We start from the raw sequence: 14,683 nt of genomic DNA on the forward strand, positions 1-14,683 counted from the left end.
CGTACGTACGCGTGCGTAATACAGAACACTACATAGACATTACATGAAAATCGCGCAAGCTGCACACTAGTAAACAGTATTAGTACGATCTCTATTAATAGGACTTAGGTGAAGTGTCAATTCTAAGCTTCAAGCTGGAAAGTTCAAGAAAATCATCGGACATGAAGAAGAAGGTAAGTTTTATACTAATCTATGGCTTTCATGTTTCTTTAATCACATCAATAATTTTCCTCTAATTCGTCACGTTCGTAGACTATTTCTTGTTTGATTTTTTGTTTTGAGCCGCGTACTATTCGCTGCTACTCAGTGCTAGATCTAGTGCACTGCAAATGCACTGCCTGTGTTAGACAGCAATAACCATCTGATTTGGGTCATTTCTTTAATAAAACTGACATTTGTTGTCATTCCCCAATACAGATGGCAACCCAGAGATCTCGTACCGCGGGGGTAGCTATAGCCAACAATGGCAGCTTTTTGTGTCAAAAAATTTTCTCCCCGATTTTCTTTATTTAGATCTAATTTTCTGATTTCTAAATCAGATGTAAATTAGGTCGGTATGTCATTTGTCCTAATTACAGTTATCAAAATTTGATAACTTAATATTAAATGTATAATTTACGGACTTACTTATATGAATTATCCAATTTGTATTTCCGAACTGTAAAACGGTACGTTCATGCATTCGAAATATTACCCGGCGGCCGATATATTTCCGGGTCCACCTACCAAAACATAGCCAAATGGCCAATCAGAGCACTCGTTTCGTGGGAGTTCGTTGGTCAAGCTGGGCCGACTCGTACGTAGCTACGGTAGCTATTGGACGTTCGAAAAGAAAAAATGAATATTCATCAACTAAAACCAAGACGGATAATGTTGACGACGAGACTTTCTCGGATTAATCATTAATTTAGGATCTAAATGAGCAAGCTATCGTAAGTCAAATAAGCTATATATATGTTATTTTTAATTAGACTCTAAATTATTGTCATATTGCAGCATGTATGAGGATGTAAAGAGTGAAAATCTCGTTGCATATCTCATTCATCGCGGTCCGGTCGAACCGAACCATTTGTTCCGTACAGTGCCTCACAGAAAGAGGTCCCCAGACTTCAGTCTCTATAATCGGAGGTCTAGTGGAGCCAGACGTAGTCTCAGTGGAACAACCGACGATTAGAGAGACTGAAGCTTTCGGTCTATGCCTGTGTGTGACTGCACTGGCGTTGGTTGGCACAACATGAACATCAGATTCTTCTTCTTCTTCTTCTTCCTACACTTGGGTTTCCCCCTACTCTTATACGAATAGTGCAGTGGGTTCTTAACGTACAAAGGTAGTGACTCTTCTCTACACGGGGCCTCCATTTAACGTCCTATCCGAGGGACGGAGTGTTTTCCGCTTAACCTGCGTCTATGAACAAGGGAAGGCGCATGTTAACACACAATGCAGGCTTCAGTCATCCGCCTGGGTGGGAGTCGAACCCGGGATCTTTCATTCGACAGACAGACGCTTTACCGACTGAGCCAACTCGCCTCCCATGGACTCGCCTCCCATGGCCTCCCATCTAGGCTAGTATTAGACCGAATTTTCCGTCTCTTTCGTTCGTTAGCCTCTTATTGGGGTAGGGTCGGCTGGCTCTCTCTTTAGAGACGGAAGCCGTTTATACACATGTCCTTGCTAACGCCACGGCCAGTTCTGGTCGTAGCGTTTTGCCCCCAAAATCCCCCAAAATGTCATTTTACCTCATGCATTGATTATTTAAAATTAGGAGAAGGTTATACTAACATCGGTTCCACTTACCAACTTGACTGTATAATCCGTTTAATGGTCCCTTTTAAGGAAATTACGGGTCTAAATTGACAGCCGTGTTGAAAATCTTGCAAGGCGTGTTAAACTCTCGCTGCCGGAGTCATCTAAATCAATCTCATCCCTTCTAGTCTACGCCGAAGGCAAAATGATTATGAAGGAAAAACTGTGATAACGCCATTACGAACGTGTAGATGGCGCACAGTTTTTCCTTCATAATCATTTTGCCTTCGGCGTAGACTAGAAGGGATGAGATTGATTTAGATGACTCCGGCAGCGAGAGTTTAACACGCCTTGCAAGATTTTCAACACGGCTGTCAATTTAGACCCGTAATTTCCTTAAAAGGGACCATTAAACGGATTATACAGTCAAGTTGGTTAGTGGAACCGATGTTAGTATAACCTTCTCCTAATTTTAAATAATCAATGCATGAGGTAAAATGACATTTTGGGGGATTTTGGGGGCAAAACGCTACGACCAGAACTGGCCGTGGCGTTAGCAAGGACATGTGTATAAACGGCTTCCGTCTCTAAAGAGAGAGCCAGCCGACCCTACCCCAATAAGAGGCTAACGAACGAAAGAGACGGAAAATTCGGTCTAGGCTAGTATAGACTGACTGAGTGACTGACTTCAAGTTTGGTGTCGAAAGCTGGTGTTGGTGTTGTGAGAACACCAACACCAGCCGCAACACCGAACTTGAAGTCATGCTGGTGGTGTGATTGACCTCGGAAAATATGACGCATTTCCGGTACGGTCTGTGTTGAACTTGAATGTCGTCTGCTGAAGCCAGAACCAAGTATCGCGTTTGCCGCGGTTTGGTGTTGACAATTTAAACTGACACCAGCCCCTAGGCTAGGGATTGAAAAATTAATGATTTCAAGTTCGGTGTTGGTGTTGGTGTTACAGTTTACTATGCGTGCATCTGTCACGAATCTCACGATCATGCCCAGGTCAAATCCATTGTGGATCTATTCTACAGTCAAAATAACTGGAAATCATGGGAGCTAAAAGATCTTGATCTAGATCTAGTCTAGATCTATCATGTTTTTCAAGAGAAATTAAAATCTCTATTGATTTTTTTATATGGCATTAGATTTTATATTCTGTAAAATGAAATTTGAATGCTATTCTAATTTAATTCACTTTCATCTTCGAGACTTTTCGGGTGAAGGTGCAACGTCACTCGGTGTTCAGCTGTCGATAATGTGATCGGTATCTTCCTTCTAAACTGACCCTAGGTGTTGGAACTCGGTTCAGCAGCCTTTCCACGCTCTCAACACCAATACCAAACACCATACTTGAACTCGCACAATGTCGTTCAGTCTCTGTATATGTATAGAGGCGTTGAGGGCCTAACCAGATGTCTCAGCGCAATGACCGTCCATATCAGAGACCGAAGCTTTTGGTCTTAAGATGAAATAGCTTTGCAGTTGAGTTCAAAGAGAACTACAAAGATCAAGCAGCTGGATTGTCGCGCACTGGATGAACATGTGACATCTGATCGGTTACCGTAGTGACTTGAGTCAGTCTCATACACAGCTGGGTGGTTGTTCATGTAACTCTAAATGGAAGTATACATGGGGTAATGGTCTCAGTGGAACATAACCCCACATGAAATAGACTTACATGTATTTTTCAGACTACATGAAGCTGGGCTCATGCCACGGAACCATACATGGATATCAACTTCAGCATGCCACGGAACCATACATGGATATCAACTTCAGCTGCATTTGATCTAGTCCTCTACCTTTAAATACAGAACTTGGATTTCTCTTTAAGTCTTAATTGTCGGTATACAATGAATGGAAGAGAATAAAAAAATTGCTATGTTTTGTTGTTTTGTTGTTTTTTGTTGTTTTTTTTCTCAGAAAGTCTGTATGCATACATTTCAAAATATTAAATTAGGATATTTTTTCTTAGCAGGAAATTTCCAATTGTTTTTATTTTGTTATATACCTGTACATGTACATGTATATATTTTTTGCTTTTATATTTAGTTTTTGGTCTTCTCAAACGTTTTTACTACTTTGTAGGCAAATTTAGTGTAATATCTCCCAGGCCTTAAATTTCGTCATTTTTAGGGCAAGGCCAGTTTGGCCTTAAAGTACCTCATATTTTTAAGGGCACCAAGCCCACTACAAAGGGCACCAAGGCCAAAATATTTTTACAAAAAGGGCATCGAGGCCAAAAAAAAATTGATTCTATTTTTGTTAGATGTCATGTGTATTTTATTATGAAACTTGTGCGGGATCAATTTCCCATGACTTTTAGCACCAGCTTCGTCACAGAATGTATAGAGGTCTACGTTACATACAAACAACGGCGGCAGCCCCCGCAAGCCTTAGATTAAGCAGCCAGGAGCAAGGGGCAATTTTTTTTCTAAAGTTGCCCCTTGCCCACGCGAATTTACCAGAGCAAGGGGCAATTCCCTAAAAACCAGGGGCAATTTTCCAAAAACAGATAGACTAGGCCCCTAATCTAATTATAAGTTCAAAGATACAATGTTAATTTCATAATGTGAATAGAACGATCAATTTAATAACTTTTTAAGCTCAACAATATCAACAGGAAAGATTGATTAAGAACATCAAACTTGCATATTTTAAAGTAACTAAAAATATTGATGAGCAAATGAATAAATAAATTGTAAATTTCACAAACATCGAAAGTCAGAAGGACTTGGCAAGTTTACCGGGTATCCCAAATCGAAATCGCACCTCACACACAAACCTTCCGCCACACTCTCGGTAGCTGGTAGTAGGAGCAAATTTGAAGAAATTATCTTTTTGATTGTTGTGTTAACAAACCCAGGGAAAAAAATAAGTTTTTCATTTCGGGGGCTCCATTTCAAATTTTTGGAAATTTTCTCAGGCTACTTTTTCAACTTTCGGGGCTTTTTTTTCCATTTCTGGGGCTCTTTTTTCTGGGGCTACTTTTTCATTAATTCATAAAAGGATAGACCTAGGGGGTCTACAGTTTGTTGAGATTTGTTTAGTAGGCTTATATGCTTTTCACACTGGCAATATTTTCCTTAACCCCGTACTATAGGTGGGGTTAAGGGGGGGGGGGGTCTTAACCCCACCTATAGTACGGGGTTAAGCCTATTCCACTTTCTGTTCACACTGGCTTTTACCAAAGTGGGCTAAAGTTGGCTAACCCCACCTATAGTACGGGGTTAACTAACCCTGCAAAATAGCAGGGCTAACTCCGCAATTGTGGTGCTAACTCCTGCTAACCCCGCAATTGCGGTGCTAAGCAAACGAATGAGAACAGAAACGAAAAATAGTCCAGTACTACGCAATGGAGCGTATCGCAGCTGGCCAGATGCGAAGTATGTCCTATCATAACATACACGATATCCGGGGTTAACGAAATGCAGTGAGAACAGCGGGAATTTTCTTATTCCGGAATAGGCGCTAGTACGGGACTTAAAACAGCGAGTGTGAAAAGCCAAAAAAATAGTCCGGGGTTAAGAATAGTACGGGGCTAAGCAAAGTACGGGGTTAAGCAAAATCAGTGTGAAAACAGTATAAGGTTTCGGGCTTCCTGCTTCATAAAATTTGCCTATTAAAAAAGAAACCCTTTTTTCTAGTTCAATAACTAAGTTTTCATGCATTGATTTGATGCAAGAACTGTGACATAATAGACCCTAGATTGTGATTATTTATGGCCATGAATTTCGATAATCATTTTTCAAAGTAAAATTTTCACAAGAAAATCAGATAGTCGTTTATAAACTTAGACATTAGTAATACTTTTACTAATTCTAAGCTCAGGTTTCGTACATCTATTCATGAAACTATAAATCGCGGCAATAATGATGCAAACCAACAGATAGCAATTTCAAAGTGTCAAAACTCTTTGATTCGAGCTCAGCTAGCTCAGCTTAACTCACACACTGAACAGCGCACAGCGTAACTCCAGGAAGCCCCAACACCGGCGCCATAGGCGTGCGCCTGCGGTGCCGGTGTTGGAGCCTCCTGGAGTTAACTGCAGCGCAGCGTCAGTCATGGTGATTTTGTCTGATTTTCTTTACTTCGATGGCCGTCGATTAATTTAAGGCCTGATCTCCCCCCCCCCCCCTTTTTTTTTAAACTTAGGATAGTCTGACACACCTGATGAACATTCCTAGATTTTGACAGCTAGGATTATTATCTTCAGATTTAAACAGGTGTGAGAACTTTGCACTTTAACCTCTCTAAAGAACTCCTTTGTAGATTATACCCCATACCATCTAAAAGATCTAGGCCAAGTTACTTTGGTTCAGATTAATTGGCTTACAGTGATAAGTTATTTGATATGTTATCTCCTCAAAATGTGTGTCTTTGCCTACTCAATCTCCCAAAGTTTACCTACTCTATACATGTAAATAGTAGATCTAGTGAATCGGTCCTAAGGCCTAATAAAGAAGTCTTGAACTTGACTTGGACATGATTGGTTGTGATTATACAGCGCTCACATCTCTAGGGATGATTTCTAGAATCTTTGTGAAATTAAGGATTTCCTTATGTATGTGCTGAGTGCTGACCGTGTAATTATGTTTCAACTTACCGAGGCATGGATCAGAAAGAGTTTGTGTATCGATATCCTACATGTAGGTGCTGAATTGCTGATAAAACTTTGAAGAGGAACAGGCACCCTTATCACTGTCGTGTGATTCGATATCTTAAGCGATCAAATATCAACAACTGCTATCTGCTTTTAGTAATTGGGGATATAGTATATCTACCACTATGACTTTACAGATTCATTCTTGTATATCATTTGCACCGCTTAGGACGTGTACATGAATTTCAGTAGTAGGAACAGTCACAATATATTTAAAAAACTACTGTTGTTTTTATTCTTCCTGTGGGATTGAACATCTCTATGGAACTGTGGTTGTGACATCATATTTTGTGTCACGGTGTCATCTGTTGTTTTGGATGAAGAAATAATCATGAGCTGGATTAAGGAGAAATTATGGATATGAGCAGTGCAGAGCAATCTGTAGTGATTCGTCATAAGCTGGTAGCATGCATGGACAGCCACTGCATTGAGAATTGAGATCTAGGCTATTTCGTGTTCATCTTGCTGATGATGTGGTGAATCTATATTGTTTTGTAGGAGACCATCTTAGGCGCAGATTTGAGAAAAAGATTTGAGCAAGCAAAACTCTGACCAGTTTGTAGTGACCGCTTATGGATTTCAAAGTCAGAAGTGTCACTCAATCTAAAGAGACGTTATACATGTACATGTAGTGTGGATGTCATACGGCGAACAGTCTTTCGTTTCCAAGTACAGCTGGGTTGATAAAAGTCCTAATTTTGCTGCTAGAGTATGGATTGTTTTAGCTCGGCTGTTTCCTTGAGCGATCTTAAACTATTTCAAGTGGCCCAAATATAGAGGATATTGTGGTCTATAGATTAACTCACTGGAACTGGGGTATTATTGACTTTGCATTCCATTTGGCCACTATGACAGAACCTGCAAGAACCTTGGGCTTAAAGAGAAACAAATCGGAGCAGGAGTTTCTGGCCAAGTTGGAAGTGCTCCACACTCAGTATTTAAGAAGGAAAAAGAGAGCATCTCCAGTTTCACAAGATGCTAATAATAATGACTATAAGATTTACTGTCCTCCATGCCATAAGAAGGTATACTGCTACAAGCAAATTGCAATCTTTAATGATAGTTGTATACATATGTATTGGTTCCTATGAGTGATATTGTCACAAATTGAATATTTTTGTCAATACCTGGGTCACACCAGCTAGACCCACTGCAGACTGACTATAGACAGAACATAATATTAAAACCTGGCTTTGGGGGTGTGACTTAAAGACAAAGTTGAGTTCTGGTCATGCGATGGCATTGTGAAAGAAACGGTATGGAATCGATCAGAAAAGGTTGATCATGTAGCATGTTAGTATTCATGTGTACTGCAAGGTTCTGGAGTCATTTAAATGATAAGAAAGAAATTTGGCCCAGTCTTGGTAAAATAACAAGCACTGTACACAGGAAGATGTATGGGACTACAAAATCAAGGACTAATGGAAAATAATCTGAATTTGAAACACTGACCAAGAACATAACATTTGTGACACATCTTAGAGGGCCCATCAGAGGCAGACACTGGCGCTATACAAGAAGCCATCATTATCAGTTTATTTTTTCCAAACTTATTGTTAAAATCTCAAGAGCTATTTCCAAACTTTTCAGAGCTCCTGAGTTACTCTCTCCACTTTAATATGTTTTGTTTTTTTTGCTACTTCTGCTGCAGGACTTATTTTTGTCCCGTTCTAAATTTTTTTAACTCTTTTTCTTTTCTCTCAGGTATTATTGATGGGGAAGAGTGGGTCTGGGAAGACCAGCATGAGATCCATCATCTTTGCCAACTACATCGCCAGAGATACAAGAAGACTTGGAGCCACAAGTAAGTCCAGGGCATCCTTTCACAGAACCGTCCTATGTACAAGTTCACCTACATCCCATTAAAATTCATGTTAATTACAATGTATGCGTTTCATTGTGATGTCGGTGAACTTGTGTGATGATGATGGATTTGTGAAACGCTGCCCAGAGCTCTAGATTTGCATGTTGTAAAATCCCATTAACTTTCTTAACTGTTTGTGAGTTTCGAGCAGTGGTTCAGATCGCAAAAATTTCCTGCCGCAAAATTATTAAATCGTGTGAACAGCATTGTGTAGTTACTCTTCTTTGCTTTTTATATCTTTTTAGGAACAACTTTTCATACCTATTGTTTTACTGTCATTGTGAGAGAAATATATGATATTCTTATAGCTTCTCAACGTAAAATAACCAGATTTTGAATACATACTAATAGCATGTGTACACTCTTTCATCATAAGGCAATGAAATTGTGAAATATAGTAATTGCGTGTAAGTTCAATGGTTATTTACAATCTGTATGTTCAGAAATCTTTATCGTCAGTTACATTTATCTTCCTCCTTTAATAAATGAAAATTAAGTAGTTTTAAATTGTTTAATCGTAGGATTAGCACATGTACCTGCATTGATAATAGGATGTTAGAATCTTGAGGAATTGTTTTCTTTATTTACAATGAATGTTCTTGTTGTTTTCATTATAGTTGATGTTGAGCACTCACATGTCAGGTTTCTGGGTAACCTGGTTCTCAACCTTTGGGACTGTGGAGGGTAAGATGAACAATTTATTTGACAATTTGGCTTACATGACTGTACGTGTGTCTTAATTTAATCAATCTTTAATTAGTCACTAATAGTTACATTGATTTCTATAGAATTTGAACTTTAATTTAATTCAATTCAACTTTAACTTAAAATAACTTAAATGAAGAAATTTTATTGTTCTAAGTAATATTGAAAAACAACTATTAACTGGTAAAGCTTTGTTTTAACCAACCTGTCGTATCGATTTTGTGTACAGTAATTCCATTTCTCACTTCATAAAAATAATGCAGGAGCTACATGTACAGTATATGTTTCAGATAAGATGTGTAATACACTGTTAAAGACCACCAAAAGTTGAAAATAGCAACCTAACTATTGTTCTAGGTTGTTGTTGTTTTGTTTTGCTTTACTACCAAAATATACCAACGCCATTAAGAGTTAAGGAATCCTGAGGCATAGCTTTAAACACACAGACTTTTTACCAAAAAATACTTTCATTAAATCTTAGACAAGAAGCATTCATGGAGAACTACTTCACCAGTCAGAAGGACAACATCTTCCGCAATGTGGAGGTGCTGATCTATGTCTTTGACGTGGAGAGCAGGGAACTGGACAAAGATATGCATTACTACCAGTCTTGTCTGGAGGCCATCCTGCAGAGGTCGCCCTACGCTAAGATCTTCTGCCTCATCCACAAGATGGACTTGGTGCAAGAGGATCAGAGGGAACTGGTAAGGGTCAAAAGAGATGTTCCTCTCTGGGGTGTTGTTGATCTTATAGCCTGACTAAGGGAAAGTTTGGAGGGGTTGGCTATTGGTATCTGCTTTGATGTAAGAGATGATTGATGGTGGTTATTTTACCTGACTGCTAAGAAAGCATAATTAGTTGTAAGTAAGCGACCGACGGCTTTAGGTCCTCTCCGAGGGACCTGGTAATGAGGATTAATGTCTTAGCAAAGGGCACTAGCGCATCGCCTTGGTTTCGAACCCGGGTCACCGGATTACGAGACCACTGCTCTACCGACTGAGCTATCGGGCCTCCTAATGTGGTAAAATTGTGTAAATCCTGCAGAAGTCACCCAATGCTAAGATCTTCTGCCTCAACGACAAGATGGACTTGGTACAACAGGATAAGAGGGAATTGGTAAGTGCCAAAATGTGTCAAATGGATCCCACCTTCATGCTATAATCATAATGCAATTAATCTTAATACTTTTTTAGTCTTAAAGTCCCATCGCACTAGTTTGGCCAGGAGGGATTAGACCTTCCAGCATGGTCACTACAGGTGGTTATCTCATCAAATCAGCTCTGAATTAACATAAGAAAAAGGGGATCATGGGGGACCAACAGGCACCAATTAGGCATTGTTTGCTATATAGAGGGTGCAAATACCTGTAAGTAGTGCAGTGGGGCTTTAATGTATTTTCCTCTTTATTTTTAAACCGACTATAGATCTTCAAGGAGAGGGAGGAGGATCTGAAGAGGTTATCCAAGCCCCTGGACTGCACCTGTTTCAGGACGTCCATCTGGGACGAGACCCTCTACCAGGCCTGGTCCTCCATCGTCTACCTCCTCATTCCCAACGTCGAACAGCTCAAGACCAACCTCATCAACTTTGCTGACATCATCGATGCCGATGAGGTGCTCCTGTTCGAAAGGGCCACTTTCCTTGTAAGTGATTGATGAATTCTTCTCTGGAAAAAAATGTCAAACAATGATATCTTAAATGTATTTGCTAAGATGGTACGTACAGTAGGATCATCGCAGCTGCTGTCCCAGGGCCCCGTCTTATAAAGAGTTGTGATTGATCTGAATCAATCACAATTTTACAGTTTCTTATGTCTTATGTACATAGATGCAATTGATGTCAATCGCAAATAAGTTACAATTAATCGCAACTGTTTATAAGACAGGAGCCATAGCACCTGTATTATCCCAGAATCATGAATTACTTTGGGTAGCAAAAGGTCATAAGGAATGACGAGAGTGTTTCATAACGCAATTGTTGTGGTCTGAATACTTCTGGGCCTTGTTTCATAAAACTTCTTATCAATAACGAATGCTGAAATTCTATGACAAATCTTCTCTCAGCCAAGTAAATGCCACAATTTCAAGTAGCTTATAACAAATATATCATTTCTTGTTATTGATAACAAATTTTATATCCCTCATGTATAGTTGTTTGCATTGCGATTGTACAGAGCACGAAAAAGGTATAGACAGGTACTATCTACCTGAGAGATCGAGTACTTATTGTAAAGTAATTTTTTGCTGCTACCCCACTTGCCCACCCTTGCCCATTGAATACGCATAGCAAAGTAGGTTACGCGAAATGTCAAAGTCAATGTCAATGTCAAATGAGCGCGTATCGACTTACATGTATGCATGTTGCGCTTTGTAAAATCTAGCTGAAGCTTAACTGTCTGCAGAATCCGTTATTATTATGTAAAATTCACTTTAGATAGACCTTATTGCCGATGTGGGATATAAAACAAATATTAACCTCCTTTACTCGGGCAATGGATACAAACTATCATCGCCCCGTTGATCTCGGGGCTACCATCTTCCCTCGCCTTGTGGCTCGGGAAGATAGTAGCCCCGAGATCACCTCGGCGATGATAGTTTGTATCTATTACCCTCGTAGTCGGTTAATATTTGCTTATTATATAACAGAGCCCTGAATCAGACATATTATGGCTTTGATCGGTCAAAAACTGAAACCTACAGGATATTTCATTCATTCTTTTGAAAAGACTATTGGAGTTGATATCTTGTCTATACAGTAGTAGCTGAATGAAACCTCAAACATGGGAAACAAGAGAAAATTGGATGGGGGGAGGGGTTTTATCCCTTTAATTAATCATTGTTCATGAAGCCACCCAAATTTGGAAGCATGATATCTAATCTAACTCATGATTATTTGTTTTTGCAGGTAATCTCACATTGTCAAAGGAGAGAACACAGAGATGTACATAGATTTGAGAAGATTAGCAATATCATCAAGCAGTTTAAGCTCAGTTGCAGGTAATGAATATATTCAACATTAAAGGGGGTGCAGCATGACGAGACTACGTGTCTTTTTCCCTGTGGCATGACCCAGGGCCAATCTGGTATAATACGACTACGGACGACGCGACCGCAGAATTAATGTGCGTTCAACATACACAAAACTAAGCATGAGGATAAGTTTGGTCTGTTTCGCGAACGCAAGCACGTGCTGACCATTAATCAAGTCCATTCGTTACGTGCAGTTGTCTAAAAGAAGTTGTAAATAGCGTTAACCAGTATTTGTCATGCAACACCCCCTTTAAGTACATTTTTGAATGGTAGATGCATTCTAAATGTGCATAAAGAATTATCTGTATAACTTCACCTGTCATTAAGTGTAAGTCAGTGTAAGAGTCATGCAGAAGCAGAGCTAGTTCTCAATGCCACCCAAAATTAAGAAAACAACATTTTCCCATAAAAAACCAGAGGTGGCAATATATGTTTGGCACAGTTTTATATTAATCAGTTAATGCAATGGGGGGTTTAAAAAATACCAGCACAAAAACATGCCCCAACTCATACTTTATGCATTACTAGACAGAAGCTTTACAAATCCATGTTTGTCAAGGAGATTTGAAAGTGCTAATGGGCAACAAAATTCATTTCGATATAGTTCAATCAACCTTTTTTTATATATGTCAATACATGTACAGTCAAACCTGTCTACAGCGACTGCCCAAGGGAAACACAAAAAGTGGTATTTGTAGACAGGTTCCTTAGTACATGTTTCAATGAGAAACCATTTTCAAGGGAAACAAAAAATGTGCTTATAGACAGGTGGTCTTTGTAGACAGGTTTGACTGTATATCCTTTGAACCATAAATTTTGCATCAAGTACATATACATTTGACCTAGTAGTGTTCTGTTTTGTATTAAACCAGTTATATCAATTCTTATCCTTATGCAGTAAATTGGCAGCATCATTCCAGAGTATGGAGGTTAGGAATTCCAGTTTTGCTGCCTTCATCGACGTCTTCACTCAGAATACATACGTCATGGTCATCATGAGTGACCTGTCAATACGTAAGTATATATCTTAAAATTTCAGTTGTGTGATATTAACATCAATCTGAGCCAGTTTGTAGACAATAGGGACTTTTAGATTGAGTGGGCGAGAACGGCGTGAACGTCCACTGATCATGTGTGTCCATGGCAAGCCTTTCTAATATTTATTCCTATTTCTTCATTTCTGAATTTCGCTTCCGATTTATTCTCAACTCATCAAAAACATACTTGATTTTCTGTAGTAAAGCAATGGTAATTCTTGAATAAATGTGAAAACGGCTTGCCATAGACAGGCATGATCAGTGGACGTTCCCGCCGTTCTCGTCCACTCAATCTAAAAGTCCCTGATGACAGAGAGCTGACCGAGTGAATGTGCCACTGTTCCGTTCAGTATGCCATTTTTGTAATGGAATCAAATTTAATGCATACATCTTTGTGAAGTGCCTCGATACAACTTATTTCATTCACGTGTTACGAATAAAAGTATCTCAATATATTGTCAGGATCCAAATTGGATGCATTATTTGTTGCAATAGGTAGGACAAACATTATTTCTTGCCCCACTTAACAACACGGAAGGTAGGCAATTTGCTTTCTGACTATTGAAAAACCTCTTTAAATATTGCTATGCATTAGAAATAAGCAACATACAAGTGTAGATTCCTGGGTCATGCAGGAGAGAAGACTATTATAAATCATGTTTTTGTAAAATTGTTACAACTGTATTTTTATCAATATGTGCAAAATAATGTCCACCTCTCTCTCTCTCTCTCTCTCTCTCTCTCTCTCTCTCTGTTTCTCTCTTGCAGCCCCAGCCACGACCCTGATCAACATCAAGAATGCCAGGAAACATTTTGAGAAGCTAGAAAGAGTCAACGAGCATCCAATGGTCCGCTGAGAGTCACGCACAGATCTAGGAAATAACCTTTCACGTCAAGCAAATACATCTTCTACATAATTGAGATGGATGGTGTGTGAACCGTGCATGATGACAATTGCTCGGCAGATAAGATTCCGCGTTAACCTAATTCAAAATCAAATTCAACACTGTACCTAACCCTAACCCTAAACAGAGTCTAAAACTTGAATACAACCCTAAGAATATTCCTATATCTTCGATAATATTAAGCTGGGAGCGATTGTTGACGGAGGAAATTTTGAAACAGTAACCTAAGGTCTGATGAACCCCCAAAATAACCCTTCACATCAAATATATCTGCTGGAGAATTACAGTCTGTTCCTCTTTTTCCATTTACTTTAACATTTAGAAACTTTCCTACTTTTCACATTACATCCTGAGCCCTGTTTCATAAGACTTATTATCAATAACAACTTCCATTGATCTTACAGATTGCTCATAGCCAATCAAATGCCAGGATTTAATAGCTTTTATCAACTCTTTTAACTTGTTATTAACAAAAAATATAACATTACATGGAACAGTGCCCAGATTCCTAAGAGCTTCATGCCCCAAAATAGATGTATCACAGATGATATCTTTTGTTATCAGTAATATGATTTTACTCAAAGGTGACATTCATTGACAATTTGCGAAGAGTTTAGTTGTTACAAAATAATCATCCTTCAAATCTGAAATATGGTGTGCTCCTGGTAATCTTAAACTCTTTGCAGCCATTTTAAATGAAGACATTTCGCTATTTGTAATCCATAAGTAT

General features: G+C 39.0%; 1 protein-coding gene across 1 annotated transcript; it reads left to right on the forward strand.

Moving 5' to 3' along the window:
- The first annotated feature begins 104 nt into the window (after window positions 1–104).
- LOC588042 (ras-related GTP-binding protein A) lies at window positions 105–14,413 on the forward strand. Its single transcript, XM_011681432.2, has 8 exons — window positions 105–173; window positions 8,118–8,217; window positions 8,895–8,961; window positions 9,464–9,686; window positions 10,407–10,625; window positions 11,887–11,978; window positions 12,910–13,025; window positions 13,817–14,413. The coding sequence occupies exons 1-8, from the start codon at window positions 162–164 to the stop codon at window positions 13,903–13,905; spliced, it is 918 nt and encodes a 305-aa protein (XP_011679734.1). The 5' UTR covers window positions 105–161; the 3' UTR covers window positions 13,906–14,413.
- Window positions 14,414–14,683: the final 270 nt, after the last annotated feature.

Source organism: Strongylocentrotus purpuratus, unplaced genomic scaffold, assembly GCF_000002235.5.
Source record: "Strongylocentrotus purpuratus isolate Spur 01 unplaced genomic scaffold, Spur_5.0 spur5_scaffold_12, whole genome shotgun sequence".
NCBI classification, from domain to species: Eukaryota; Metazoa; Echinodermata; class Echinoidea; order Camarodonta; family Strongylocentrotidae; genus Strongylocentrotus; species Strongylocentrotus purpuratus.